Genomic DNA, 16,437 nt, shown 5'->3' with positions numbered 1-16,437 from the left:
GGGGTTTTATGGTCTTTTTTAACACCTTAAAAATCATCTGTAATCCCCAGCTTTGCATGTTGGCCAACAGGTGAGTTGAGGGTCTCTCTACAACTCTTGGGGTCTCCTGAAAATTAATGAAAACCCATTCCCAGTTGAGGAAAATAGTTACAAATAACCCATATCTTGTTCATTTGGTGCAATAAATGACGCTGTGGTTAATGTTTTTTTCTTTTTTAATGGGCTTTTTTAACACCTTAAATATGGCCGGTAATCACCATTGTTGCATGTTGGCCGATGCGGGAGTTGAGGGTCTCTCTACAACTCTTGAGGCCTCCTGAAAATTTCTGAAAATTCATTCCCAGTTGAGGAAAATAGTTACAAATAACTCATATCTTGCTCATTTGGTGCAATAAATGATGCTGTGGTGATTTTTTTTCATTTTTTTCTTTTTTTTCTTCTGACCTTTTTATCCACGGGTTGGGCAGAGCCACAACCCCAATGTTTGTGTCTCCGCACAATGGAGAGATGAGAACTTCTCTGAAACTCTTCCATTGCAGCAACGAAACGTCACGGGGATGGAACTGCAGAAAGTGGGCAAGAAATTTGCATTTTTTTTTTGTGAAAAAATAATTATTTATTGATGGGAGGAACAGAAACATCGTGATTGTATCCACCATCTCCTCTCTCTCCGTTCTCTTCATTCAGGGCAGCTCAACAGAGTGGCTGGAGAGCAGTCAGGCAGAAAGGGACCTGGGGGACTAATGGACAGGAAGCTCAACAGGAGCCACCAGTGTGCCCAGGTGGCCAAGAAGGCCAATGGTGTCCTGTCCTGTATCCAAACCAGCGTGGTCAGCAGGACAAGGGCAGTGACCCTTCCCCTGTGCTCTGCACTGGGGAGGCCACACCTGCAGTATTGTGTTCAGTTCTGGGCCCCTCCGGTCAGGAAAGAGATTGAAGTGCTGGAGGGTCCAGAGAAGAGCAACAAGGCCGGGGAAGGGACTGGAACACAAGCCCTATGGGGAGAGGCTGAGGGAGCTGGGCTTGTTCAGTCTGGAGAAGAGGAGGCTCAGAGCTGAGCTCAGCACTCTCTAGAACTACCTGAAGGGCAGTTGTAGCCAGGTGGGGATTGGGCTCTTCTCCCAGGCATCAGCAACAGGACAAGGGGCCATGGGCTGCAACTCTGCCAGGGGAAATTGAGGCTGGAGATCAGAAAGCAATTCTGTGCAGAGAGTGGTCAGGCATTGGAATGGCTGCCCAGGGAGGTGCTGGACTCACCGGCCCTGGAGGTTTGTAAACTGAGATTGGACATGGCACTTAGTGCCGTGATCTAGTCAATGGACTGGAGCTGGACCAAGGGCTGGACTGGATGATCTCTGAGGGCTTTTCCAGCCCAGTCCAGTCTGTGATTCTGTAACAGATTTTTGGATCTCAAAAACCCTTTTTGGCTTTGCGGTTCCTTTTTTCCTCGTCATGTTTTCCAGTTCTCCCCCAGCAATCCCACCTTGACTTTTATTTTATTTGCGTAATCTGGGTTTTAACCGGGAGAAGGAAACATCTGGTGACTCAGGCACAGTGGGCAAGTGCAAGGACGTGCCCAAGTACTGCAGAAATACCAAGTGAAACGGCCAAACCAAGCTGCACCTTGGTGGAATTTGGGGCACAATGAGGGATCTTTAACTTCATATTTGGAAAAATGTTGTCCGTGGTTTGGGGCTTTCATGGGATAAATGTCGGCTGGTTGGCCCCAAAAGCTTCCTTGATGTGACATTGGGATTTGTGGCTCTCAAATACTGGATTTTTTAGGCAGAAAATGAAATTTGAAATAAGTGCAGCCAGCTCAAAATAAACCAGAGGCTGGGGGCTTTGTTAGGGCTTTTCGGGACATTTTTAGGCTGGTAGAAATGAAAAATAAGAGTAATTTTTAGCAGCTGAACTCCGAGCACCGCAGAGTTTGATGCCAACATGACGCTTGTGGCCACTTTCTTCCCCCAGTGCCGCGAAGGGAAAACCCCCCCAAAAAGTTTTACTTTCTTATTTGAGTTTCCTGAAAGCACCAAACCACTTAATCGCTGCTCTAAAAAAACCCCGGCCTCTCTCTATTTCCTAATAATCTCTAGAAATGGACTTATTATCCCTTCGCTGCTTTATGGGAGCATTCCTTATGATCAAAATTAGCAAGACACTTGCATAAAAGAGAACAATAATTGCTCAACGAGCATCTCGTTTGTAATTTATTAGTTTCTATTATTGCGCGTCGCCATGGCAACAGCTCGCATCCCGGCTGATGAGAGAGATGTTAGATATGAGCCGACGAAGCTCCCGGTCCCAGCAAATGGAGATGCACGGTTTTTATCAGTAATTTTCATGAAAATAATAAGTGAGGGAGTTAATGAGATGGAAAGCCGTCCTGTGGCTATTGTGATATTTTTTTTTAAAGTGTTGATCTAATTAGAATGCATCGGTCAGGAAAAGTAATGAGGATTTAGTGCTTCACAAAGAGGTGGGGATCGTATCAGAAAATTAGCACAAGTCATCAGAAAATAATCAGGCCCGTGGAGACGTCCCAAGCGCCTCCGATTCCTGCGAATCCGGAGCCGCCGCCGTTTGCCTTCCGGGCAAGACAAAGTTGAGAAATTCAAGTGAAGATTTGGAGGCAATTGCTAAATAGAATTCTCCCCAGAAAGACCCAAGTGGAGGGGAAACACCGTCTCAGCGGTGACGGGCACCAAAATATTCCCGGTGATAGACCAGAAGGAGCTGCTGTCTCATCTGGTCGTTGGATGAGGATGACGGAGCGATGATGATATGACAGAAAATTTTTTCTCATTATCCAACCAAGAAATTTCAAGTGCCTGAATATACTCAGTACTCGCTGAGTCTTTTTGAGTTGTCACGAATAAGCTGTAAAAAAAAAGGGTGGAAATACTCTGTACCCATCAGTTGAGTTTTAAGGGCCAGAGGCCTGAAGAATCACGGGACCGGTGTTTAAAAATGGCAGGTGGGACGACTTCACTAATTATTGTCCTATGCACCTGGGCAGGAACAACCCCAGGTTCCAGTGTAAGTTGGGGAATGACATATTAGAGAGCAGCATAGGGGAAAGGGAGCTGGAGGTCCTGGGGACAGCAGGGTGACCATGAGCCAGCACTGGGCCCTTGTGGCCAGGAAGCCAATGGGACCTGGGGTGGGTTAGAAGGGGGTGGTCAGTAGGTCAGAGAGGTTCTCCTGCCCCTCTGCTCTGCCCTGGGGAGACCACACCTGGAATCTTGTGTCCAGCTGTGGCCCCTCAGTTCCAGCAGGACAGGGAACTGCTGCAGAGAGTCCAGCGCAGCCACCAAGATGCTGCAGGGAGTGGAGCATCTCCCGTGTGAGGAAAGGCTGAGGGAGCTGGGGCTCTGGAGCTGGACAAGAGGACACTGAGGGGGGACTCATTGCTGGGGATCAAGATGGAAAGGGGCAGTGTCAGGAGGATGGAGCCAGGCTCTGCTGGTGACAACCAGGGACAGGACAAGGGGCAATGGGTGCAAACGGGAACACAGGAGGTTCCAGTGAAAGAGGAGAAGCAACTTGTTGGGGTGAGGGTGTCAGAGCCTGGCCCAGGCTGCCCAGGGGGTTGTGGAGTCTCCTTCTGTGCAGACATTCCAACCCGCCTGGACACCTTCCTGTGTAACCTCATCTGGGTGTTCCTGCTCCATGGGGGGATTGCACTGGATGGGCTTTCCAGGGCCCTTCAACCCCTCACATTCTGTGATTCTGGGATTCTGTAACGCAGGTAAAACAGCTAAGGGGTGGCTAATTGTTTTAAAAAATCAAAATAAAGGAAATGTGGTTAATATCAATTAACAAGGTTTTCTCAGGGCATGGGAGCGGCATCAACCATTTTATGAGCAGATGCACCAGGTTGGTCACGAAAGCCAAATATTTCCTTTTTTTGTGAAGATTTTTGCCACAGGACGGCCTGCTTAAGAAATTATGGATGCGCAATAACAATGATGTCAACCAAAATTGAGAAAACAACATCCAGAGCTGTCAAAATGTTGTCGCGGGAGAATTGTGGTTGAATTTCCCTGGTGTATCCAATAGCACGGCCCTCGGCTTGGTGTCGTTTGTGCTTTCGAAGATGAAAAATGCAAGAATTTCTGGAAATGCAGATATGCCTGAAGGTGATGGAGAGAGGAGAGAAAGACCCAAACAAGTGTTTTGCCTCTTGCCGAAATCTCACACTGCCAAGTCTGGTGTTGGCCACATTTGGGTGAAAATCCAGCATTTTTGGCTATGTTCTCAGCCTTCCCTGAACCTTTGTTACCTTACTGACATTTTTCTACCCTGTTTTCTCCATCACTTTGTTCTTTGTACTGTGTGTTATTTTGGGGAAGAGTTTTAGCTTCTCTGCCTTGCGAACCCACCAAGCAATTCTTCTTCTTCCATTTTTCTTGGTTGTTTTTCACTTTTGTGAGTCCTCACCAGACTCTTTAACTCTCTCCCTTCATGTAACGAATATTTTTTGAGTGTTTTTCAGACAGGGACAGGAAAGGAGAGGTGCTTGTTGCATGGGGAAAATCCAATTTAACCCAACAGTTCAACTTCCCTTCAACATCCAAGTTGTCCTCACTGCTCTCCAGTTGACTTCGCTTCCAGGAAAAACCCCACCACAAAGCCGATCATCTGGTGGAACCCCATACTTCTAGGAACACTTACATTGGGTTACATTTCACATTTCCCAGCTGTTGTTTTGAGTGAGAATCGCAGCAGATTGGCACTATTTATTCATATTTGGCATTTTCAGGATGCCATTTCTTCTTCTCATCTTCCCACCCATTGTGTGGGTGGTTGGAGGTGACAGTTGGGTTGGCTGGACTTGATGCAGTAATTCTCTCTATAAATCTTAATTTCTATAACTTTGCCCAGTGGACAAGCCGGAGTTTCTCTGTTACTAATATTTAAATCCAACTTTGTTCTTTTTTCCATCTCCATCCTTCCACAAAGGAGCTTTAAGAACCTCCTTTCCATGACTTTGAGGTTGACCAACTCTTTCTCCTTAAACTCATTGGTTTCTTTTCTTTTTTTCCCCAATTTTTCCCCAACTTATCTCGATCGCAAGCACATTTCACAGAGTTGGGATGAGGTGCAAATTTTGGTGTGTGCCACCCCAAAATAAATAAAAATTAATAAACATCATACAGAGGAAGGACATCAGCCCAAGTAGCATTTGTCTACACTTGGACACTTGATCGCTGGCAGTTGACGCATTGTAAGGAAGGTTGTTTCATGTTTTTTTGGTCTTTTTCTTCATTAAAGTGACTTAATTTGGAGAGATCATGTTTTCCCATCAGCACTGAGATGCGGCTCTGCAGAGACACCTACTGAAACAGTTCTTTTTACACTCAAGCTTCCAAGTCGCTGGAAACATTTCAACTTTGAGACCTAAAATATCAAACATTTTCCACTGCAGCAAACCCCAAGTGCAATGTAATTTTGGCTGGCATTTGCCATCCAAGGCAATTAGCACGCAAAATATATTTTTTTAAAATATTGGAGATATCTTGGCAGAAAGGGACCTGGGGGGACTAATGGACAGGAAGCTCAACAGGAGCCACCAGTGTGCCCAGGTGGCCAAGAAGGCCAATGGTGTCCTGTCCTGTATCCAAACCAGCGTGGTCAGCAGGACAAGGGCAGTGACCCTTCCCCTGTGCTCTGCACTGGGGAGGCCACACCTGCAGTATTGTGTTCAGTTCTGGGCCCCTCCGGTCAGGAAAGAGATTGAAGTGCTGGAGGGTCCAGAGAAGAGCAACAAGGCCGGGGAAGGGACTGGAACACAAGCCCTATGGGGAGAGGCTGAGGGAGCTGGGCTTGTTTAGTCTGGAGAAGAGGAGGCTCAGAGCTGAGCTCAGCACTCTCTAGAACTACCTGAAGGGCAGTTGTAGCCAGGTGGGGATTGGGCTCTTCTCCCAGACATCAGCAATAGGACAAGGGGCCATGGGCTGCAACTCTGCCAGGGGAAATTGAGGCTGGAGATTAGAAAGCAATTCTGTGCAGAGAGTGGTCAGGCATTGGAATGGCTGCCCAGGGAGGTGCTGGACTCACCGGCCCTGGAGGTTTGTAAACTGAGATTGGACATGGCACTTAGTGCCGTGATCTAGTCAATGGACTGGAGCTGGACCAAGGGCTGGACTGGATGATCTCTGAGGTCTTTTCCAGCCCAGTCCAGTCTGTGACTCTGTGATTCTGTGATCTGTATTTATTTTAAGGCTGAGTCTTTACTTCCATTGGGTGCTCTTGGGTTCTCAGTGTCACTGCAGAAAAAATGTGATATTTTTTTTGTATCTTTTTCTAATAATTAGTAATATTCTGCTTTTTTGGGCACTGCTGAGCTGGTGTTTTGGGACAGTTTTCCTAAAATGCTGTTGAAAATGACTTTGACCACTAGATCTGGAAACAGCATTTTCTTGTTTCAGTTTTGTGATATCCTAAATTATTTCTTCCCAATTTCTTCCAATTTCTTCCCTCGTAGATGTCATTTTTTTTTTGAGGAATCGTAGAAAAACAAGATAAAACAGGAGGTCCCCAGGCTGATCCACATCTCTGGTCACCCCCAGGTTTTTGAGGTTCTCCAAGGACGTTTGGTTTCCTAGGGATATTTCCCCCCATAAAAGGCCCAACAATGACATGTTTTCCCCCCAGCAATGGGAATTGTACTGAAGTGGACACAAGGGTACCCGAATGATGCACCCACATCATGTCTAGATGTCCAGTTAATTAGTTTGTACCTTCAAATTACCATCTCTTTAGTTTACTTGCAAGGAAAAGAGGAGTGATGGCTTTTCCTGACCCGTCCACATTTGCGTGGTCACATTTTCCAGTGTTGTTGCTTATTAATAGTCCAGATAAATCCTATTTTCTTAAGCCCAAAAAATGGGTTTCTTGGAGAAATGCATCAAAATTAGGGGAAATTGAGTGAAAAAGGCGAAAAAAAATCCCGTTTGTTGGCATTTTGTTCGACAGCTGCAAACCACTTGGACACCAGGGAAAATGGGTAGGAAAGGGGGAAAAAGGTTTTTATTGCAAGAAATGAGGGCGGTTTTATTTCCATTACAGTTGGGCGAATTAGAGATATTTAGTTTTCTTTGGCTTATTGGAAATGAAAGTTTTTCTAAATATTATCAGTGTAATGCACAAAAGTCCTGCATCCCTCTGCATTCCCCCATAATGATGACAGCCTTCCTTCCCTTCCCTTCCCTTCCCTTCCCTTCCCTTCCCTTCCCTTCCCTTCCCTTCCCTTCCCTTCCCTTCCCTTCCCTTCCCTTCCCTTCCCTTCCCTTCCCTTCCCTTCCCTTCCCTTCCCTTCCCTTCCCTTCCCTTCCCTTCCCTTCCCTTCCCTTCCCTTCCCTTCCCTTCCCTTCCCTTCCCTTCCCTTCCCTTCCCTTCCCTTCCCTTCCCTTCCCTCCCTTCCCTTCCCTTCCCTCCCCTCCCCTCCCCTCCCCTCCCCTCCCCTCCCCTCCCCTCCCCTCCCGTCCCCTCCCCTCCCCTTTCCCTTTCCCCTTCCCTTCCCCCTCCCCCTTCCCCTTCCCCCTCCCCCTCCCCCTTCCTCTTCCGTCCAATATTGCATTAAATACTCAAAAATCGTTCAATTTGGGAATTATCGGTATTTAAAATTAGGATGTTGCGTGTGTGTAAAATTAGGGTTGTGGTGTGTTTCTTTCCGCAGGAGATGCTGCAGAGCTCCCCTGCGGCGCTGCCGCCCGCGCCCAACGCTGCGCCCGGCGTGGTGGTGCCGGCGGCGCTCCCCCCGTCAAACTTGGCCATGAGCGGCGGCGGCTCCCCCGCCGTGCCAGGTGAGACCACGGCGCGATGGCGGGAGATGTGTGGGGATTTCGGGACCACCCCGTGAGGTGTTTTCTTTGGGTTGTTCCGTAGGCGGCGCGTTGTACCAGCCGGTGACGATGGTGACGTCGCAGGGACAGGTGCTGGCTCAGGCCATTGCGCCCGGCGCCCTGCAGATCCCCAGCGCACAGGTGAGACCCATTGTGACGTGTGGCCCCGATTTCTCCATAAATTCAACCCCTGGAGTATCCTAAATTCTTAATTAGTAAGGAACGTTGATTAAATACATCAGCTGGATGCTTTGGGGTGCCCAATGAATTATAGCAACGACCTCACAAATTGTAGTGATGCTTATAACAAGTGTTATAGAGTATTGCAATATATCCTTAATAATCTAGACCATATAATTTTATATTTATACACAATTATATAAGCAATATAGAATATTTATAGTATGCAATAAATATAGTAATATATAATTATATATTATTCTATTAGAGCATATATCATTATATTATATAATATATAGTATTAATCATGCCCTAATTATCAGATGATATGATAATGATATGATCTAAATGATATAATATTTTATGTGATATGATATGATTAATACAATATAATACAATATAATATAATAAGACTTATATTATATTGTATAGTATAATATAATATTATATGGTATTATATCATATCATATCATATCATATCATTTTATTTTATTTTATTTTATTTTATTTTATTTTATTTTATTTTATTTTATTTTATTTTATTTTAATTTTATGTATAATAAATATTTTACTCCTTGGCTCTGGTATCACCAGCATTTCCTGTCTGCTACTGCAATAACATCACCCATGGGAAAAGTCTCCTTTTTTCCCCTTCTTTATGGATTTGGGGGTATTTTTTGGCCGTTTCCTCTGTTTTTCTTCAGGTTTTCCCCACATGGCCTCATTCTTGCATCAAGTTGGACTAAAAACTGATTTATTGAGACAACTTGCTCTCCCTGTTGGCTGCGTTGCAACCTGGGGTTGCATCTGGGCAGGAACAGCCCCAGATTCCAGTATAAGTTGGGAATGACCTGTTAGAGAGCAGCGTAGGGGAAAGGGAGCTGGGGGTCCTGGGGACAGCAGGGTGACCATGAGCCAGCACTGGGCCCTTGTGGCCAGGAAGCCAATGGGACCTGGGGTGGGTTAGAAGGGGGTGGTCAGTAGGTCAGAGAGGTTCTCCTGCCCCTCTGCTCTGCCCTGGGGAGACCACACCTGGAATCTTGTGTCCAGCTGTGGCCCCTCAGTTCCAGCAGGACAGGGAACTGCTGGAGAGAGTCCAGCGCAGCCACCAAGATGCTGCAGGGAGTGGAGCATCTCCCGTGTGAGGAAAGGCTGAGGGAGCTGGGGCTCTGGAGCTGGACAAGAGGACACTGAGGGGGGACTCATTGCTGGGGATCAAGATGGAAAGGGGCAGTGTCAGGAGGATGGAGCCAGGCTCTGCTGGTGACAACCAGGGACAGGACAAGGGGCAATGGGTGCAAACGGGAACACAGGAGGTTCCAGTGAAAGAGGAGAAGCAACTTGTTGGGGTGAGGGTGTCAGAGCCTGGCCCAGGCTGCCCAGGGGGTTGTGGAGTCTCCTTCTGTGCAGACATTCCAACCCGCCTGGACACCTTCCTGTGTAACCTCATCTGGGTGTTCCTGCTCCATGGGGGGATTGCACTGGATGAGCTTTACAGGGCCCTTCAACCCCTCACACTCTGGGATTCTGCGATTTCCTCCAAAACCCCATTCCCCAGGAATTTGGGCAAAACCCCTTGATTTCTGCTGATCAACAAACATCCCCCCATGCAAATTTTTTTCTGAAACACTCCAATTTAATTTTGTAAAAAAAGGGCATTTTAGCAACAGCTGGTAGGTTTTATTACCTTTTTTAATTTTCTGCCTTCAATATTTCGCCACCACAGACTCAAATCTTGCAGCAAAACCCTTCGCACCACGAAAAACAGGCGCTCGGGGAATATCGGGGCAGGGGGGGAGCCCCGGACAAGCACCTCGGCCGCCGATTTATTCATCCAGAGCCAGGGGAACCGCGGGGCCTGATGTTTAATTCATCCCGGATCTGCCTTTTGATGAAGAGCTGGGGAAATAAAATCATAATAAAATATCCCTTTTAAACTTAAACACTGTTCAGTTCCCGTGACCTCATTAAAACTTCTCCTCCATCTTTATTTTTGATATTTTTTTTGGGGGGGAAGCAAATTTTCACTGGACGGGCACGTTGCTCCTTATGGTGGGAGAGGGGGAGGAATCCAGGTTGATGGGTGGTGGGGATTTAACCTCTACTATGTGAAATCATCCTTGATCTATTTCTTTTTTAATAAATAGTACTTTAACCCCCTCATTGCACATCGAAAATGGTTGTGACACCATCACCACGGTCCCCAACTGTGCCGGTGGCACCACGGAGAGAAAACGCTCATTGCCCTTTGCAAAGCATTGGCAAAACAATAAGATATTTAATAGAGATCCTGGGCGAAACTGAAGATTTAATGCAAGTTTTTTGGGGAAAATGGGGGATTCTAATGCTAGCGTTTTGGGGAAAAAAAGGGATTTTAATGGAAGTTGTTTTGGGGAAGAAAAACAGGATTTTGATGCTCCCTATGAGCTCCTGTTTGTTGCACTTGCTCCTCTCTCATTTTTAGGTTAGTTTTGCTCATTTTTGGGGGTGGTTTTGCTCATTTTGGGGGGAATTTCAGCCAATTCTCTCCCCCATCAGGTGAACCTGGATCTCACCTCCCTCCTCGATGGCGAGGACAAGAAGTCCAAGAACAAGCGGGGGGTCCTGCCCAAACACGCCACCAACATCATGCGCTCCTGGCTCTTCCAGCACCTCATGGTGAGCAAAACACCCTGCAAGCCGTAAGAAAACCCAAAAATTAACAAATCAAGGTGGTGGTTTGTCTGAATTTCTGTTCAGAGTCACAGCTTTGATTTACTTTAGGAGTATTTTGGGTTGCAAGCATTTTTGCTGCAGGTGGCAAAAATACTCCCTTAGTGCATGACGAAGCGAATAAAAACAGAGCGAGACTCCCAAAAATTATCATGGATGGGTGATGGGTATTTTTTTTTTGCAGTTTACAACTCAAAAAATACCCTTTTCCAGCCAACCAGAGTGGAAAAAGCTCCACAGCTTTGTGTCAACTGGTAGTCAAAATGCAGAATTGCAAAATTCACCATGTTTTTGGGGAGCTCAGAGGACACAACCGGTTTATTTTCATGCAAGGAAAAAGCAGAGCTGGACGGAGGACAGAAAGCTAAAAAAAAGGTGTTTTTCTTCTGCATAATTTGGCTGATAAATGTCTCAGAAGCCGGTTGCTTGAGCAGCCAGGAAGGTTGGAGACCCCCAAGATGGACCATAACATCTCCAAGGAGTAGCTTGGGGTTAAACATGACCCAGGACATGAAACAGCAGCTGGTTGGGAACTTTCCAGTCTTTTTAAAACGGAAAATGGTGAATTTTTGGCATTGAGGGTAAGAGCATTGCCATCGCAAGCTGTGTCCTGCATCTCCCATACTTTTGGAGGGCTGGATACAGATTTGCCAACAGAAAGATGATGTAGAAAAGCAGAAACTTGAGGAGCCGGGTGCCAGGAGAGCCCCATGGTTTGAGATTTCTGAAACTGGAGCAAAAGACTAAAATAAATTGGTTTTCTCCTGGATGGTTGGACCTTTGCTCTCTGCCTGGGTGTCATGGTCATTCTACTCTGCCCTGGGGAGACCACACCTGGAATCTTGTGTCCAGCTGTGGCCCCTCAGTTCCAGCAGGACAGGGAACTGCTGCAGAGAGTCCAGCGCAGCCACCAAGATGCTGCAGGGAGTGGAGCATCTCCCGTGTGAGGAAAGGCTGAGGGAGCTGGGGCTCTGGAGCTGGACAAGAGGACACTGAGGGGGGACTCATTGCTGGGGATCAAGATGGAAAGGGGCAGTGTCAGGAGGATGGAGCCAGGCTCTGCTGGTGACAACCAGGGACAGGACAAGGGGCAATGGGTGCAAACGGGAACACAGGAGGTTCCAGTGAAAGAGGAGAAGCAACTTGTTGGGGTGAGGGTGTCAGAGCCTGGCCCAGGCTGCCCAGGGGGTTGTGGAGTCTCCTTCTGTGCAGACATTCCAACCCGCCTGGACACCTTCCTGTGTAACCTCATCTGGGTGTTCCTGCTCCATGGGGGGATTGCACTGGGTGAGCTTTCCAGGGCCCTTCAACCCCTGACATTCTGGGATTCTGTGATTCTGTGACCCTTGGGCAATTTCTCCATCGGGCATCAGAGATGTTGTGGTCTGAAACCTCGGAGCATTGGTGCTCCTCATTTTTTTGAGTTTGGAGTTTTGTAGCATCAGCGATGGAGAGATTTTTACCAAAAAAGAGACATTTTTAACCACTTTGGCATCCCTGGTGGTATGGAAGTCTCCTGTGGACCGTGACTTTGGGTGGTTCTCTCAAAGAAATCTCATCATTTTGGGGGGAAACAGCTGGAAAACAAGTTGCAACTCAACACCGGTATTGGCTCGTAGCTCTGAAAAATGACATATGGGGCTGGTTGGATAATAATTGAATTTTTGGGGTTGGAAAGGAGGATTTTAGCACGGTTGGGTGAAGTGTTGAGTGTTGGTGGTCTCCCAGTGCAGATGTTTTGGGGTGTTTGATTGATGCATCTGACAAAGGAGCGTTTTGGGTGATGACGGGGTTTGAAGCCCAAATCCAACCTTGAAAAACAACCACTGCTGGAAAATTGCTACTATTAAAAAAAACCCCAAACTATATTCCTTCAAGGAAGAGCCGTAAGGACACTGGGGAACCTGTGATGCTCTCGGATGCCACCTTTGTGTCTTGCAAATTCAGGACACCACCAAATTCTTCACTCAGCGCTACTGTTTTGCGCACAGGGATGTCATTTTGCTGCCCCATCTCTCTTCTTTTCCAGCACCCCTACCCCACGGAGGACGAGAAGAGGCAAATCGCCGCCCAGACCAACCTGACCCTCTTGCAAGTCAACAACTGGTGAGCGTGTCCGTGGCCCGGTCATCTTGTTGACTTTAGAGATTTTCTTTTTCATGCTATTTAATGCTTTTTTGGGGGTCACTTGGGCGGTTAGGGACGATTTTTGGGAGATGGGCCGGTGTGTTTTTAATTGTTGGTGTTCGTTTGTGGAGTCTCAGTGCCCTCTCCTGGCGAAGCCACGATGTAGCCACCTCCAACTCTGCTGGGAAAATTATTGGTAACATGCCACAGACTAATCAAATTGGGTAGAACACAAGCTTTTTTGGACTGCGCAATCACTTTCAAAAGGGTTTTGTATTACAACTCATTGAATTGTTTCAATTTCTGTTGTTTTAACCCAAAATTGGTGTTAACAACTCTTTCATTTTCCCCGGCAAGGTTCATCAATGCCCGGCGGCGCATCCTGCAGCCGATGCTCGACGCCAGCAACCCCGACCCAGCGCCCAAAGCCAAGAAAATCAAATCTCAGCACCGGCCCACCCAGCGGTTCTGGCCCAACTCCATCGCGGCCGGGGTCCTGCAGCAGCAGGGTGGCAATTCGGGGACAAATCCTGATGGTAAGGACAAACCTGGGTGGCCTCTGCCCTTCCTGGGTGGGGTGGCCACACATTAAATTACGGCCTGATGTTGGTGATTAAGGATTTCTAGAGTCTTTTATCTTCCTCTGGGGAAAAAAAACGTGTTGAAGAGGTGGCTCATGAAAGAAGGTCCTTCCATTTGGCCAAGGGCACCTATGATGAGGCATCTCCTCAAGGATCATCTGCTCTGGGGCATCATGTCTCCTGAGGTGCTGGGGAGGAGATGAAGGAGGAGATGGGGAGAGGAGACAAAAAAAGATCAGAAGAAGGGAGAAGATGGGGAGAAAGAAGAAGAGAGAACAGATGGTGAAAATGAAGAATAGAGAAGATGAAGATTGAGATGAGATGAGATATGAGATACGAGATTGAGATGAGATGATGAGATTGAGATGAGATGAGATGAGATGAGATGAGATGATGAGATGAGATGAGATGAGATGAGACGATGGGATAGATGAGATGAGATGATGAGATGATGAGGAGATGATGAGAAGACATGAGACGGGATGAGAAGATGAAGAGAAAATGGACAGAGAACAGATGATGAAGAGAAGATGGAGATGACAGATGAGACAAGATTAGAAGACGGACAGAGAACAGATGATGATGAAAATGAAGATGGAGATGAGAAGACAGTTGAGACAAGATGGGAAGAGAGAAGATGAAGAGAAGATGGACAGAGAACAGATGATGACAACGAAGAGGAGCAGAGAAGATGAAGAGAAGGTGAAGGAAGCCGAGATGAGCATGGACTAGACAAGGTGAAAGAGGATGAAGATAAAGTGGAAATGAAGAGAAGATGAAGATGTGCCCAACCAGTGAGGGTTTCTTGTTATTTGATGAAGACACATGAGCTAAAAAAATGAAGGATTGGGCCTTGGGGAATGTCTGGGGCAGGTGGGACACGTACTCTGGCTAAAAACAAGATTTTTCCTTATTTTTTTTTCTTGCTTTCTGCACTTTTTTGATCCTTTTTTATATTATCTGAGGAGTCCTTCTTTCTGTAATTTCTCCATTTTTGTTTTCAAATTTCAGGCTCGCTCACCATGGACAACCTGCAACCCCTCTCATCAGCCACGGCCACCATGGCCATGCAGCAGGCCATGCTGGCCGCCCACGACGACTCGCTCGACGGCACCGAGGAGGAGGAGGAGGAGGAGGAGGAAGACGAGGACGAGATGGAGGAGGAGGAGGAAGAGGAAGAAGAGCTGGAGGAAGAGCCCGGCGGCCCCGCAGCGCCTGGCACTGACCTCAGCTTGGACCACAGTGACTCGCTGGAATAGCTCGTCCTGTGCCCTCCCCACACCTGCGACAGCACCACAAACTCTGATTCCCCCCAAAATGCCAAAAATTACCAAAAATGGCGAGAACAAAAGAAGAATTGGTGAGAAAAGAGCAAATTGGAGGCACTGGCGGATGCCAAGGGAGCGCGACGTCGGCGCAGGGAAGCGAAAGACGCTTGTTTACAAGGCACATATTGTGGCCATGTTAATTTTTTTGGGTGGTTTTTTTTTTTTGTTTGTTTTTTAGGTTCTATTTTTATTTTTCCCTTTCCTCCGTCATTTTTGGGTAAGAAAACGTTTTTAGGGGAAACTGTTCCCCCCACACGACGCTGTTGGGTGAATTGTCACCGGGCACCACCGCGTCCGTCGCTTGGATTTCTTGGTGCAAAAAGAACCAACAAACCACCCCAGGATTGATGCTTTTTGGGTCTTTTCCCCCCCAAAAAACAACTCATGGGAATAAATAACACGCGGCGAAAAAGAATCATTGGCGAACGCAAATTCTGCTTCAGATTGGGTCTGAGGTTTTCACTGATTGCCCAAAACTCCCCGTTTTGCGCTCGTTTGCTGACTCCAGATGCAACTTTTGGGAAAAGGGAGGAAATGTCCCCAAATCCTTTAATTTATGTGCTAAACCCCCATGAAATCTGGAGGAAAAACCCGCCGTCATTCTAAAGGGCTGAGATGACGCCAGGTCGGGATGAGACATTTTGGCACCGATTTGGGATAAAAATGAATTTAAAACCACAGATTTTCACCCACAATGAAATGTTGACGTCCCAGATAGGAGGAAATTCACTATTGCTGCTGGAAAGGTGTTTTTTCCCCTGATATTATGTGGGAAAATTGTGGAGTTTTAATCCAAATGAGCCACAGGGGATGATCAGGAAAAACAACCTGATGTACTGTAGGTTGTTTTAATTTGGAAAAGGGTGGATTTTGCCTAAAAATGTGCAGGGGGGAACACAAAAGAAAACACGGGGTAATAATAATAATAATAATAAAGGAATTTTCTTCTGCAGGTTCGTCCCATAAATGCAGGTTTCTGTAAGAAGAATTTTGCGGCTTTTTGCCCGTTTTGTCCTTATTTTTTTGGCTCTTGAGGAGAGAAATGAATAAAATAAAAGCAACTTGGGGGTGGAAACAATCGACGAGAGACGCAATGGGCAGAAAAGCCTATTTTTCGATACTGATCTGGTGTGAATGTATCTGTAATTTCATAAAGGATTCGTTGTGATTTAGTATTAATTCCTGGCGGTTTATTATAAAGTGCTACGAGATGAGGGTTTGCAGATGTATTTTCTTCGTAGAAAACCCCCAAAATGGGTGGATTAGCCTCGAAATGGGGGAATAATCCCCTAAAGTGGGTGAATAACCCCCTGAAATGGGTAAAAATCTCCCCCATATAGGTGAATCAGCCCCCCAAAATGGGGGAATTGACCCAGAATCCACGACTGACAAACCTACAAAAATAAGTGATTCCCCGCCCCCCAAATGACCTGATTTTGACCCAAAATTAGTTATATTCGCCAAAAACAAGTGGTTCTCCCCCTAAATGGATTCTCCATAAAATGTGTGATTCCCCCCCAAAATTAGTGATATTATCCAAAAATCCGTGATTGTCCCCAAAATTTGTGATGCTCAGCCCAAAATGAGTTCTAGTCTCCAAAAATGATTCTCCCCATAATGAGTGATTCTCACCCCCAAATCACTTATATTCTCCCC

The 16,437-nt window shown here is 46.6% G+C and overlaps 1 protein-coding gene across 1 annotated transcript in view; it reads left to right on the top strand.

Annotated features, from left to right (window-relative positions):
* The window catches only part of PKNOX2 (PBX/knotted 1 homeobox 2), a gene marked incomplete at its 5' end in the record, with an annotated part of 28,552 nt that extends 13,289 nt beyond the window's left edge, over positions 1-15,263 (top strand). Inside the window, 6 exon segments of the mRNA XM_080358071.1 lie at positions 7,688-7,814; positions 7,897-7,994; positions 10,572-10,691; positions 12,775-12,851; positions 13,230-13,408; positions 14,465-15,263. Coding sequence (XP_080214197.1) covers positions 7,688-7,814; positions 7,897-7,994; positions 10,572-10,691; positions 12,775-12,851; positions 13,230-13,408; positions 14,465-14,712 — 849 coding nt within the window. The 3' untranslated portion in view covers positions 14,713-15,263.
* Positions 15,264-16,437: the final 1,174 nt, after the last annotated feature.

Source organism: Nesoenas mayeri (genome assembly GCF_963082525.1).
Source record: "Nesoenas mayeri genome assembly, chromosome: 22".
NCBI lineage: Eukaryota > Metazoa > Chordata > Aves > Columbiformes > Columbidae > Nesoenas > Nesoenas mayeri.
Note: the sequence above shows the minus strand (reverse complement) of the source record. Positions and strands in the feature narration are given on the sequence as shown.